This window comes from Lepeophtheirus salmonis, chromosome 8, assembly GCF_016086655.4.
Source record: "Lepeophtheirus salmonis chromosome 8, UVic_Lsal_1.4, whole genome shotgun sequence".
Lineage (NCBI taxonomy): Eukaryota > Metazoa > Arthropoda > Copepoda > Siphonostomatoida > Caligidae > Lepeophtheirus > Lepeophtheirus salmonis.
In genome coordinates, this window is record NC_052138.2 from 27,873,905 (window position 1) to 27,887,470 (window position 13,566).

Below are 13,566 nucleotides of genomic sequence, written 5' to 3' on the forward strand. Positions count from 1 at the left end.
TCTCTCTCTCTTTCTTCACTCTATATGTAGCTCTATATTAATTACACTCCCTCTCTCTCTCTCTCTCTCTCTCTCTTTTTCTCCTCCTGGCAAAAAGCCAAACCAAATTATAATTATTTTATTTATCATTTATCCTTCTTCCCCTTTCATCATTCAATTCCAATTTGCTCACTATGTACTTAGTCTAATACTATACACCCATCATCAGTCACAAATCACAATGCAGGGCTAGTACACTCCATGCAATTCAATAATAATTACTATTCATATTCACTGTAAAAATACTACTAATTATTATTATTGCCCCTTAATTGGTCACATTGAAACTCGACTAATTAAAATAATATTAAAAATTCCTCTTTTTTGCATATTTATTACATTGATATGATATAACATACCTCTTCTCTGTCCGGATCCTTATTCTCCACCATGTCAGAAAAGAGCGATTAAATAGGGTAATTTTTCATGGACCATGGCATGTTTCTTGTGGTACCCTTGAAATGGATGTCTTCTTTTTGCTTCCGGCTTGATAGGCTGTATTTATCTATCTTTGCTCCGTTTCTGACAGAATATTAAATGACTTAAAATTGACGTTGACATATTCATTTGAGAAATATCAAATAATGTCTGAGGCCGCGGAAGACCCCCGAGAAGAAGAGAACTTTGACGATCTATACGAGTCCTCAGCGGGGAATGAGAAGGGAGAGTTGAAGCGTGGTTATCCTCTGGAGTGTGATCATTCCCTCTTGAGTCTGGATGAGCAAGTGGAGCTCAAAAAGATCAAGTCCATGCCCGAGTCCCTCACGCAGCTCAAGCCGCTTCCGGAGGAGGAGAGCAAGTCAGGAAGTAAGGCATAGATATATTAGTCAAGTGTTCCTGCATTTGGACTCATCGTTTTTCCTTTCAGAGAGCCACGAGAATGCCTCCAAGATCTACGTGGGGGGTTTGCCCGCCAATTTGAGTGAGGGGCCTCTCGGTGAATACTTTTCAGTATTTGGGGAAATCCAGGATTTAGTCTTAGTTCGAGACTATGCAACACGGATATCCAAGGGTTATGCCTTTATCACCTTCCGTGAGGAGGCTTATGCACTCAATGCCCTTAAGGTTGGGTTGTGTCAGCCTGATCTCTCATTTAGCATTCCTTCGCAAATGTCCACACCTTTCTTTTCAATTCTATTATTTGAGTAGTAGTAGTAGACAAAATTTCCTAAATTACGCAGTAAATTCAGATTTTGAACTCAAGATGTACCCAGAGTTGACACAAAACCTTCCTACAGGCACCTTCACACAATTTGGAAAATTGCCATTCCATGAGAGTATCTCCTGCAACGTCCAAATCCGATCCGGACTCAAAAAAAGTGTAGGCGAAAGAAGCCCCATATTTTCCCTATGGAAACAATAGTAGATTCTTTTCATTTACGTTCCATGAGCATTGGAAAAATCAGCATTACAATACAATATTAAGAATCATAATATCTATTGATATAAAATATGATAGGAAAGATGGAAAATTCAAAAAACTTTTAAAGAAACTTGTTCGTCAAATTTATTTTCATTTTTGCAATATGATCTATTGGACGAATTAAAATTAATTCTCATATTCTGAATATAATCTAATTTGGAATAACAGCTTTATAAATGTATCGTGAGAGAATTTTACATATTGATTAAAAAATTAATATTTTATTTTATTCTAATTGATACTATCATTTCTAATAATAATACATTACTGGTTTTGTCCAATTTTCATACAATTCTGTTGAAAACCCTCTATGTTTACTCATTATATGGTGGAAAAATTACTATTTTTCCATAAGGGTAGCGTGCCACTAATGTATTTTATTAATTGCTCTTTGATTTTATGAAATCCCTTCTTCTTTTTTAGTAGCCTTCCTCCTACAGAGGATATTATATTACCTGACCAGAAACGCATCTATATTGGACCTTTATTTGAAAATATATCCAATGAGGACATAAGACTAGAGTTGAAGTCCTACGGCAACGTTAAAGCAATAACGCGACACCCCAAAACCACACATCATCAGGGATATTGTGCTATAGAGTTTACAGAATCCATTTCTCTACGAAGGATCTTTGGTCAGAAAATATCATTGGGAAACATCTCCCGAATCAAAGTCACTTGTAGTCGTTTTATAATAGAGCTTCTACTTAGTCCCAATGTGGTATTTTTTCACGAAGCATACTTAAAATGCGAACACATAGTACATAACATAAAATTTATGAAATTATTAGAAAGATGTTTAATGAATTAACTTTTTAGCATTTGGAAAAATATTTTACCCAGTTTGGAAAAGTATTCAGAACGATGCAATTCTACGACTCCTACAAAACTCGATTCAAGAGCTTTGGCTTTGTTGACTATGTAGACTCTGCAGCTGTTGATCGCACCATGGAAAATCGATCACAATTGATATATCCTGGACAATTTGTTCGTGTTACCAAATATCTACCAGCACATTTATTGCTTAATATGTCTGCTATTGGGGATAAAGATGCCCAGTCTGTCTTACGCTCTCTTGAACCTATTATTCCAGAGTCAGGAATATGGGGAGAAGGTGCCTCAAAGTTTAATCTGACACACAAAAAAGGTAATGATAACATCTGGTCCTTCATCATAAAACTGATCTGTGGAAAGTAATAAAAACCGATTTCTATATAATAATCAAAAGATTTTTGACCTCAAATATTGATAACAAGAGTTTGAAAAAAAAAAACATTTAGTGCTGTAAATCTTTTTATAAGAATTGAATTCAAGTAGTCCAATTAATTTAAATAATGATTGATTCGTTCATTTGATGAACTTTTGTTCGAAAGTCATAACTCAGTTGTTTATTTCATATTTTTGTATTTGCTTTAGCTATGAAGATCAATGGTTTTTGCAAAAATTTGATATAAATCGTTTTCACTGCCGTCATAAATTGTATCTTAGTTGAAGAACAAGCCATTTATTATTTTTTTATTTTTAGATGAGGTAGTTTCTAGTCAAGTGCGCTTTCCTGCGAAGCTTGTCCCAAAATTGATCGGAGAAAGAGGAAAAACAATTTCTGAAATAACTCGGGATTCAAAGTGTAAAGTAATTGTTCCTAAGATGAAGCCCGGAGAAGCAAATATTATTGTCATGATCAAAGGACTTAAAACGGATATTAAGACTGCGCAGTATTTGATGCAAAAAGCAATTAAGAATTGATGCCCTTTATGAATTCATACAATTTACATACATAATACGTGTTCCACAATAATTAATTATGTTGTTCGAATTATAAATATAATATTTTGTTTATTTAAAAAATGAATAATTGAACTTGCTTATATACAAAAAAATTTGAGTTTCAAAAAATCTAATTTTCTTATGCTATAAATTTGAGTTTTGGATAATATAAACAAAAAGATAAAAAAAAAAAAAAAATTACAATTAGAACTTGGATTTCGAAACTCATTTGGTTTACTAGTGTTTCGTGCATTGAATCACAATTTAAAAAATTAGACGAATTAATATTTGGACTCTGGTTTCCTTCTTATAACTTAATTATATTGCTCAAAAAAACATACAATCAACTACAATGGCACTCTGTAGAGTGCAAAACCTCCGTCTAAAATCAAATTGAGTTATGAATCTTAATTTGTTTCAAAGTTATGGTCGATTATGCATTTTTTACGTTTTGTGTTACCTTGACCTCTCAAAATTTAATGGCCGCTTCATGTGACATTATATAATCTTCGTACCAAGTTTTATCAAAATTCATCGGTAAATTTTGCTGCAATCCTGGTAACTAACAAACAAACAGAGGCAAAAACATAAACACTTTGTTGGTGGAGGTAATTACATAGATTTGATGAAACTTATACAGTTTCATAGGCCATAATATGGATTACATTTAAGTATTCAAGTGAAAATTTACAATTTTTATTAACTGAAGAATTATGAAAATGATACTAAAATACACCCCCATCGTTCTCTTCCAAAAAGATCAATCAATTTCTTCTCAGCGAACCCTGATGCAAGAATCCTTCCGTGTCTCGTTAATAAACACATTGAACTTTGTATAAAAGTAATTATACTTTTAGGAAGCAAGTCTTCGATCAGTTTGGGGTTACGGACACTTCTCTCTTGTACAGAATATTACTCTTAATTTAAGGTGTTGCTGTAAATATTATGGAAAATCAGGGTTGATTGTAATTGTAACCTGGTTATATTGGACCTTTTTATGCAAATTGAACTTGATTAATTATTATTCAGATATATACTGAACATTATATAAATATATTTGATGTCGGGTCTTTAGCAAACGAAAGCAAATATACTAATTGGTAAGTCTTTGCTTATATTATAATTTATATTCTTTTTACGTCAATTGAAGGATATAGTTTTTGGACATGAAATTGTACTTGCGTTATTTCAAAATGGTTATAGATATAATATTATAAAATTAAATATAGAATGCATTATATAGGTATATATTGGGGTGAATAGTTAACTATTGATATAATTATAAAAATACAATTATTTAAATTCCTAAAATGATAGTCTAAACTAAAGTACTCATTGAAATGGTATGTACAATGTTTTTATCGACAAAATTTGAAAATTTCACTTAATTATTTTTGAAATATAATGATATCCTACAATAAAATATATAAATTTCATCTTAGATTTTGAGTAAAAAAACTCAAATAATGTCGTGGTATTATGGAATATAATATACCTACTTCATCCCAAGATACTTAGAGACAAAAAGTGTCTCTAAGTATCATGCTTCATCCAAAATAATATTATACTATTTGAAAAAGTAGCTCCAAAGTGACGTCATGCCAAGTATTGACGTAATTTTGTCCCGGTCAAGTTTTTAAACTAAATACACTAAATTTGAAATAGTAAAATTATTACTTAAAATACTATGAGTAATCATCGACATAATTCAGTAAAAGTTAAAATTTATTGGGTAGACTTACCCAATGGATGGAGAAAGCAGTGTGTTCGAAGGAACTGTGATACCCTTACTACATGGAGAGTGACAATTTTAACTCCAATTAAGACATCAATTTATACTCGTAGTGGACTCATTCGTTATATCAAAAAATATAAAGAGTTTATTGATCCACGATGTGTGAACTTCCAATCACCCTTTAGTGAAGAATCCTACATAAAATCAGAAAATGATGTTCGATCCTTTATAAAAGAGATTGAATATATCCAAGAAAGCCTTGGAAAGCCACAAAGGAAATCCATTTTATCATTATCTTAATTAATTCTTATACCGTTCATAGGTTTAGGTTTTTAAAATGAGGATAATTTCAACTACCAATTCAAACACACGATTTAACCATTACTGTAAGAAGTGAATGTAGTGTGACACTTACCCCTGGCCAACCCCCTGAGACATTTACTCTCAACATGACAATCTTTATGATATGTTCTTTCTAATTAAATGAATTCAGCTAATTAAGTATTAATTTTGAAAAAAGATTAATAACTTTGAATCTGAAAGATAATCAAAATAACTAACTAATTAAATAATTAACACAGCGTACGTAAATTAGTAAATAAGATGGGTAAATACATGAACTCTGTCGCTTGTAACATTTAATTTCAAACCAATTAATGTATTATGGCATACAATTACCTACTTTTTTTATTGTATAACTCTTTTAGTAGTCTAAATTATAAATATCTTATACTTTACAATGATTAATAATTATTATTAAATGTAGTTGGCTGACTTATGCCTCATAGTAAGATCTTAAGACTTACATATACATTTTTAGTATTCACACATTAGCTAATGATGTCATAATAGTATATTTGTACTAATTCAAAATCCAATTTTAGTTGAAGTCAAGACACTCATTCTACACAATTCTTATTAAAATCTGAGCATAAATTAGAAATGACTTTTTGCAGAAAAAATATTGAATAAATATATAAATTCATATTTGATAATAAGGATTTAAAGATTTATGGATAATTACTTTCATACAAATTGTCTCAACCATTTAATAAAACGCAATGATTAACCTACATCCTAAACCCTTTAATCTTTTAATTATTGACGTCAAATCTTTAATAAATTAAATTATGAACCGTTGATTCAAATAATGACATTTATTTAGTATTTTTGGCAAAAAGTTCTACTTTTGGCAACTGGTTTCGGACCCGTAACAATGGTTGGTTTTAGTATGAGTGGGCCTTTTTAGCAGTATTAGAGTTATAAGACATTTTTATCAACTAATTCATAAATTGAATTATAGTTCATTAATATAAAACAAAATTACAGTTCTTCACCTTCAATGGACAAGGAACTTTCATCAAACATGGTGGAAATGATTGAAATGTGTGCAAAAGACCAGGAAAAGAATAATATATTCATCCCATCAAAGAAACAGCTTCGTTACCTCTACAGGCAATTCGACAAAATAAATAATATACAACCATCACATATTGACTATTTGTCGCAACAATTAAAATGTACTAGAAGTCAAATTGAGTACTTATACAAGCAGCTTAAGAATTAAAAGATGAACTATAATAAGTAACTGAGACTTTATCAAGACAAATTCCAACTAGGAGTCATCCCCATAGTAATTTTGGAACTTTATTTTTAGATTTTGTCATTTAGGACAATAATTTATTCATACGATTTCAAAACAATGAATTCATATTTTTTTTTAATTTAGTAATACGACTAGTCAATAAAGTATTAATTTGTTAACAATCTGATTCAGGGTTCCATATTATGTAATAAATCTAATCCTGGTAGTACTTAACTCGCTCTGATCAAAAATCTGTTAATTGGGGTTTCGAGCATTTTCGATTTGAAAATTCTGAGTATTTTCACAGTTTTTATAGGATTGAGCAAGCTTATTTTTTATTCTAATAAGTCCAAAAATTCACACGTCGATTAGAAATATGAATTTATGCATATTTCAGCTTAGAGCATCCTTTTCTGAGAATAATCAATGTCAAACAATTATTTTTTAAAGGGTTTTATTCAATGATAAAAAAACCTCAACTTTTTACTAGGAAACAAAAATAACTTATTTAAAGTGATTAATATAGTTGATCTTTTATCAAAATCAAGAATATTTGCTTCTAGAGCAGGGTTTCTTAATTTGAAATAAATTTTGCTAATTTATTGGTAAAAAATATTATATAAATATGTAATAATTCAAAGAAATTTAATTTCCAACTACTTTCTCTATCAAATCTTAACATACAAAGTAACTTGTAGCTCCCACCTTAAGCTTTAAAAGAGAATAGTAGAGCAAGGGTCATACGATTAATTTTAGTATTATCTGATTGAAATGGTTCTTTTTTCAACTTAATTCTAATTCTAAACATTATACAAAGTACTTTTTATGTCAGGACTAAAGCAAGCACATGCAAATCTCTATAAATCTATATCCCAATAATAGTTTCTGGAGCTAATAACACATGTACATTAATGGAGCAAAATATGGAAGATTTTGTGAATTTTACGCAAGGATGTCGCCTAATTCTCAGTAATAATCTGCTTTTGCTTTAAGTACATATTAATACTATAAACATATTAAGATCTAGAACGTATCTTTGCGAATATGTTAATTTCAACTCGGCCAGCTGTGACATCAAAAGCACAAAACCATTTTAATTTGGAGTCACTTTCTGATATTCTACCATATGTTCAAAACCTTGCTCACTAAAAACAGCCGTAGGTTAGATGGAGTTGTACTAATTAAGTATGAGTAAACATTTTAGTATTACAATTACTCCATCTAAATCAGGATTAGTTTTGGAAGTCCATATGCATAAAGTATATTTCCTTCTCTAGGAATGATCGAGGTACGAACCTACTCACATCGAGTTCAATGGAATAATTTCCCCTGAGCACGTTATCAATTTAGCTACGGTGTTCCATTAGTTATGTTAATTTTCTATTTTTAATTATTACTGTTGCTCAGAGCTACTTATACTGCAAGTTCAAGTCGTGTCTCAAGTACTTCCATTATCAACAATGAGTACATTTCGATTCCATAATTATAATATAGGATCCAAGGTTTTACGACTTTTCTTAGGTTCTGAATAAAATAGCTTTCGAGTCATAGCTATCAAGTCCCACCCAAGTCTCGAATCTTTAATATATTTAGGCTTGATTCAAGATGCAAGTATTCAAAATATGGAATCCAGTCCAAGTCGTGATTCCACCTCTTATTAATTAGATATATAAGAAAAGGAGGAAATCTGTATTGAGGAGCAATATTTATTTGATTTCAAATTCTCTATGGCAAAAATACACGTATTTCTAGGTCTATTGTTGACTTGTAATTATTTCTTTATAGACAACTCTCTTAAAAGTCCGTCAGTAAGTAAGGGTGTTTCAGCCATAATATGACGATCATGATTGAACTGCATTCTCAGTACTTAATAATAAATTATGATCAAAAAGGCATAATATATTTATATATTATTTGGACGTGTTTTATGTGTAAATATATATGTATGTATTAACAAACATTAACAAATAATTTGAAGATTAAAATAGACAATCATATAAAATTCTATACCACACGGCAAAAGGGATTTGAAAAGTATGTATGGTTTAAACAATAATTATAATATAATCACTATAAATTAAAAAGGCACTTTTTTCTTCCTCAAACCAAGTTATTAACATGAGAGAGCAATGTTTCAACAATGATATTTTGTTGCATCATATCCAGAGCCAGATTATTAGAGGCTCCTAAATGAGGAGGAGGCCACATGAGTGTAGGGCCAAAGACAATTGCTAAATTATGAATTTGCATTCGATTACTTTCTTTGAACTCAGTCACACGAGTGAGATGCTTGAGAAGAAAAGTGAGTGTGGATCTATTGGTCAAAGGCATTTTGGATAAAATATCTTTAAGAGCCTTGATTCGACTTTTACGGCTCGGCTGAGTAGGAACTTGAAGTAAGGCATCTACACATTCCCAAGGTATAAGAGGTTCTTTTAATTCCCTAAAAAAGAGTTTTAATGCTCCTGTGAGAACGTGAACATCATCTACAGTCTCGAGTATGATCAAATTGCCTTGATCCACCTGAAGACGTATTTTTTGAATAGTGGACAAATTGCCAGACTGTCTATAAACCCCATCCGTAGACAAATGATCACCTTTCTCGATTTCTCTGACACATTTCTTTACAAAAAGAGGAATATCACTCAGCTCAGTTGTCTGGAGTTCCTTCAAAGTACTACCAAACACGGGCTCATTCTTGATTATTCCCCTCTTGAACAGATCGTCCATTGTGGGTCGTCTCAAGAAAAATTTCTTCAATTTTTCTCTAATGTTTGACTTGTATGGAGCTGAGAAATCGAATGTTGCTGGAGGTGAGGTCCCACTCAAAGGGGGTGACTCAAGTTCTTCACTCGATCCTAGAAACTTCATCTTGATACTTTTTGTCCGACTAACTTTGTTAGAAGAGGCAGATGAAATTGAATCCACACCACTTAGCCTTAGAGAACCACACTTGGATTCATCCGAATTCCTATTAACACCATTTATTTTCTCAATTACATTATTTATTTCTCTAAACCAGTCGGCACTGACGTTGAGACTATCACCTTGCAACAAGACACTTAGACCAAAGAGAGCTGATGTAACTTCAAATACATAGGACCTCTTTGACTTATCTCCCTTGCACCATTCAATTAAAGTCCCTTTGAGATCAACTACATGTTCAGGTTTTCCACTTCCGGAACTTCCACTATTTTGCATGGAAGCAAAGGCTTTTGCATCTTTAAAAAACAAAAGAAAAGTGTCGGTCAAAACTATATGAGAACTACACCAGTTCTTTCTTTGCTTCTTCCCATTTTCGAATATTTTAGTCTTGTTAAGAGGCCCTTGCTTGAGGACAACTATACTAACACATCCAATTTGAAAATTGGGAGAAGACACAAAACATTTATTAGTATCCTCATGTCGGCGTTGATGCTCCTCTTGCTTTGCTTTGACGTCCTCCATTGACCGCTGGATCACTTCAGACACGTTTGATAGAACTCGCTTACGTACACTCTCTGGACTAAGATTAGAAGAATCAGAGGAACAGGATGAATTATTTGGGTCTTGTATTGATTGTGCTACATTTGGTAGAGTCCAACAGGATTCGTTTCCATTTTCTTCGTAAAAATAAACCTTCCCGTTTAAATCCTTGGCACTGTACCAACGAACACCAGTAAATATATTGATATAGAAATTGTTGTCTTCCTCTTCGTGTCGCTCATAGCCATCCGGGATGGGAGGTTCCTATAACGGGACAAACATAGATAGATAAATCATTATTAGGCCATAAATTATTGTATTACCTCATCTTTTTTTGTCTCAGGAGTCGAGGACGCAAAAACCTCTTTCTCTTCCTCAAGAACAATAGAGTCCTGTGAGACCTCCTCGGTGGGTGTGCTACTCGTTACTTCATGATTGGAAATATTTTGATCGACTTCATCACAATCATCACCCAAGAAATGAGCCGAAATTACGTCATTCAAATCCAACTTCCGTTTTACTTTATCGCTCTCGGGATCCGGACTATTTGGAGCACTATATCCTATAACATATCAAAAGTCAAATTATTTCTTATTAACTGATGAATACGTGTATGAAAAAAAAAAAAAAAAAAATAGGCAGGGAAGAATGAAAAAGTGTCAAGTGTTTTTTGTTTGTGGGAATACACATAATGATCCTATATAAAAGGTAATAATGAGTCAGACTGACCTTCACTCCATCCTTTGGATTTACGAGGAGGCTTCCAACTTTTCTCTTTCGTCAAGGAATTATAATAAAACTTTCTTCCAGACTTTTCATCACAATATTCTTCCCATTCTACCATTAACTATAACGAAACAAGAAAATCATAATCATATAGATATGTAAATATATTTAAATACAATATGAATCAGTCATGAATAAAATTAAAAAATTTCAAAGCAAGGATCCCATAATTATGATTAAAAGGAAGAAAACACAAATGTATTTACACTCTATTAATTATTTAAAATACATTATCAAACACATATAACAGTAATTTTAAAGATAACACTAATTGCCCATGTACAAAAATATGCGCTTTTTCTAAATACTTTTTTAATAAATTTTGAGTATAGAAATATAACATGGTTTTTTTTTCTTCAAAGCCTTAATTTCTTTAATTGCAAAAAAATACAACCAAATCCATCTCGTTAAGCCAACGCAATTCAATTCTAAAAGCCTATGAGAAAAGTTTTTCGATTAGAAACATAACATTAATTGTATAATATAATAGTAGAATAAAATGGAATTGGAAGTAAAGAAACACTTTTTAAAAGTCATTATCGAAATCGCTTCCTTTAAACGCATATATTATCGCAACTCAATACATACATGCATGGAAACAATGATGTATGATTATAATTAATTCTTTTATACATTTACATGAGCAAATAGGGGTCATATAAATTATTAGATAATTAAACTATTTTTAACATATATATTTTTAATGTGTATTAGTGGATGATGATAACTTACATTTCGAGTAGGAGTCATGTTTGGACTTGGAGAAGGAGGAGATCGAGATGTTGTAGAAACAGGACTTTTCATATCTGGAGACAATGAAGAGGCCGTATCGTCAATATATCTACTTGACTTTTCGTCACATATAGTGATGAGCGAAAGCATGGCTGAGTCGTCCAAAGAAGTGTCATCAAAGCAACTATCAAAGGAGGAGCTTTTAGTCAGATCCTCGCCTCCTGATGACTCAAGGCTGGATGCTAGTTTAGTTCCTGGAGTTGAGTCATTTAACGGTTGTGTCATGATAATGAGTGGTTCAGATTTGACGAATTTCTCTTGATTTTCTTTCCCTTTAGGAGGGGAGGTCGATGTTTTTTCTTCAGCACAAGCAACAACAAGGTTACTTTCAGAGAGAACACGACTGAGTGGTTCCTCTGCACTTTTTCTTTTGACACCAAAAGTGGATAAGAGGGGTTTCTCTGGTACTTTAAAAGGGTCACGCTCTTCTACTGGAAGTTTGGGTATAACTAATTTGGAAGAATTGCGATTTGCCTTATAAGCCTTGAGGCCATCGAGAGTTAAATCCGTTTTAGACCTTTTACCGAGGGCTTTAGGAGGTGGTTCTGCCACAGACTTGTTGGATGCCCTCGGAAGAGGAACGGGTTTCTTGGCTTTGGATGTTTGTCGGTGAAGAAGAAAAGGAGTATGATTCTGGTAAGCGGCAAGGCGACCTTGAAGTCTGGGAGGAGGAGCGTCGAGGATATTCCAGGATTTTCTCTTGTCCAGGGCTTCGATGGTGGGCCTTTTCTCCAGGTAAGGGGGACGAGTAGGAATGTCTCTTAGCGTTATCATGGCTTTGGTTTGGTCCGAGACAAGAATGGAGTCGAGGGAGTTACTCCTGTAGCGAGGATGGAAGCGAGCGTCCAGAGCGGCAGGAGGCGGCACCGTGGAGCCAGAAGGAGGAGCGTAGGAACTCCTCTTGTGAGGAAAGCCGAAAGTGGTGCAAGGCTTGTAATAGCGTGTGTCCACCACAGGAGGAGGATCCGTTCGCATCTCAAGCACATACTTCGCAGGGGCATAGAATGGGCGCCGCTCTCCTCTCCGAATCACCTGCCACCAATCCACGTTCGTCTTGCTCAAGAGAAGCAACACTTCATTTTCTCGCATGAGCACCCGCTTCTTCTCCTGATCAATGTACTCGAAGTCGAAGAGGACTCGCACGTAGGTTTGCGGGAGACCCGGAATATGATGCAGTCCTTTCCCGAACATCCCATACCAGGTACGAGCTACAGCTACGAGACACCTTACCACTTCTCACATTCACACAGGCTGGACAACCAATCCAGATCCAAAGAACAGGAATGAGACCCAAAGCGAACACTTGCACTGCATTAGCACTAACAATCAACATACATCATACATTCACAATCACTTCACAGTTCACTTTACTCCTCTCTCCCTTTTATTACTTACATAGTATGTAGTACTGTAGTCTCCTGTAAAACTCAAGACTCAAGACCAGCAAAAGGATCACATCCAAGAGCTGCTGCTCTGCTGCTAGTAGCCTAAAATAGGCTAGAAGCCACATATACAGAAACAGAAGCACACACGTACACGCATCCTCTCTTTCCCTTCTTATCACGTACACGCACGCACGCAGGCCCAATCACCACAAGGACTATCTACAGTACCACCATTGCACGCCTTCCTCTACAGAATACTACTACAACAACTACCTTCTGTTATTGATCCTGTCGTCCACATATACAGAGGCAGCTAGTCGGTTGATCCAATATACTTTTTCTACTTTCATGACGTCACATCATGTACTACTACTACTACTACTTGTCAAATAGCTAGTAGCTAGCTGGCCTAATGATCGAGAAAAAGAGAGGTACGTGAACCAGCGTACATTTCTGCTTCTTCCTTTTTGTTACTTCATTTCCATAGTGTGTCAAGTTGCATCAAAATACGTTATTTTTTAAGGGACGCTTTAAGTAAAGTCACTATGCTATATAATATTTATGAATGATGCTGCAGGTACCCCTAGGT

The 13,566-nt window shown here is 33.6% G+C and overlaps 2 protein-coding genes across 2 annotated transcripts; one reads left to right on the top strand and one right to left on the bottom strand.

The window, feature by feature from the left end:
- The first annotated feature begins 320 nt into the window (after window positions 1-320).
- LOC121123013 (uncharacterized) lies at window positions 321-3,522 on the top strand. The gene is made up of 6 exons (XM_040718092.2): window positions 321-846; window positions 908-1,104; window positions 1,278-1,360; window positions 1,886-2,222; window positions 2,282-2,609; window positions 2,988-3,522. The coding sequence occupies exons 1-6, from the start codon at window positions 624-626 to the stop codon at window positions 3,206-3,208; spliced, it is 1,389 nt and encodes a 462-aa protein (XP_040574026.1). The 5' UTR covers window positions 321-623; the 3' UTR covers window positions 3,209-3,522.
- Window positions 3,523-8,438: 4,916 nt separating this feature from the next.
- LOC121123707 (rho GTPase-activating protein 12) lies at window positions 8,439-13,544 on the bottom strand. Its single transcript, XM_040718829.2, has 4 exons — window positions 11,533-13,544; window positions 10,744-10,861; window positions 10,338-10,576; window positions 8,439-10,278 (listed from the first exon to the last, which is right to left on the bottom strand). The coding sequence occupies exons 1-4, from the start codon at window positions 12,781-12,783 to the stop codon at window positions 8,650-8,652; spliced, it is 3,237 nt and encodes a 1,078-aa protein (XP_040574763.1). The 5' UTR covers window positions 12,784-13,544; the 3' UTR covers window positions 8,439-8,649.
- Between the last annotated feature and the right edge of the window lie 22 nt (window positions 13,545-13,566).

Coding starts and splice junctions, on each gene's coding strand:
- LOC121123013 (XM_040718092.2), top strand. CDS start 624: ATGTCTGAGGCCGCGGAAGACCCCCGAGAAGAAGAGAACTTTGACGAT. Junction 1,105..1,277: donor ATGCACTCAATGCCCTTAAG/GTTGGGTTGTGT, acceptor ACCTTCCTACAG/GCACCTTCACACAATTTGGA. Junction 1,361..1,885: donor GATCCGGACTCAAAAAAAGT/GTAGGCGAAAGA, acceptor CTTCTTTTTTAG/TAGCCTTCCTCCTACAGAGG.
- LOC121123707 (XM_040718829.2), bottom strand. CDS start 12,783: ATGTTCGGGAAAGGACTGCATCATATTCCGGGTCTCCCGCAAACCTAC. Junction 10,862..11,532: donor ACATGACTCCTACTCGAAAT/GTAAGTTATCAT, acceptor GTTTCGTTATAG/TTAATGGTAGAATGGGAAGA. Junction 10,279..10,337: donor CTGAGACAAAAAAAGATGAG/GTAATACAATAA, acceptor GTCCCGTTATAG/GAACCTCCCATCCCGGATGG.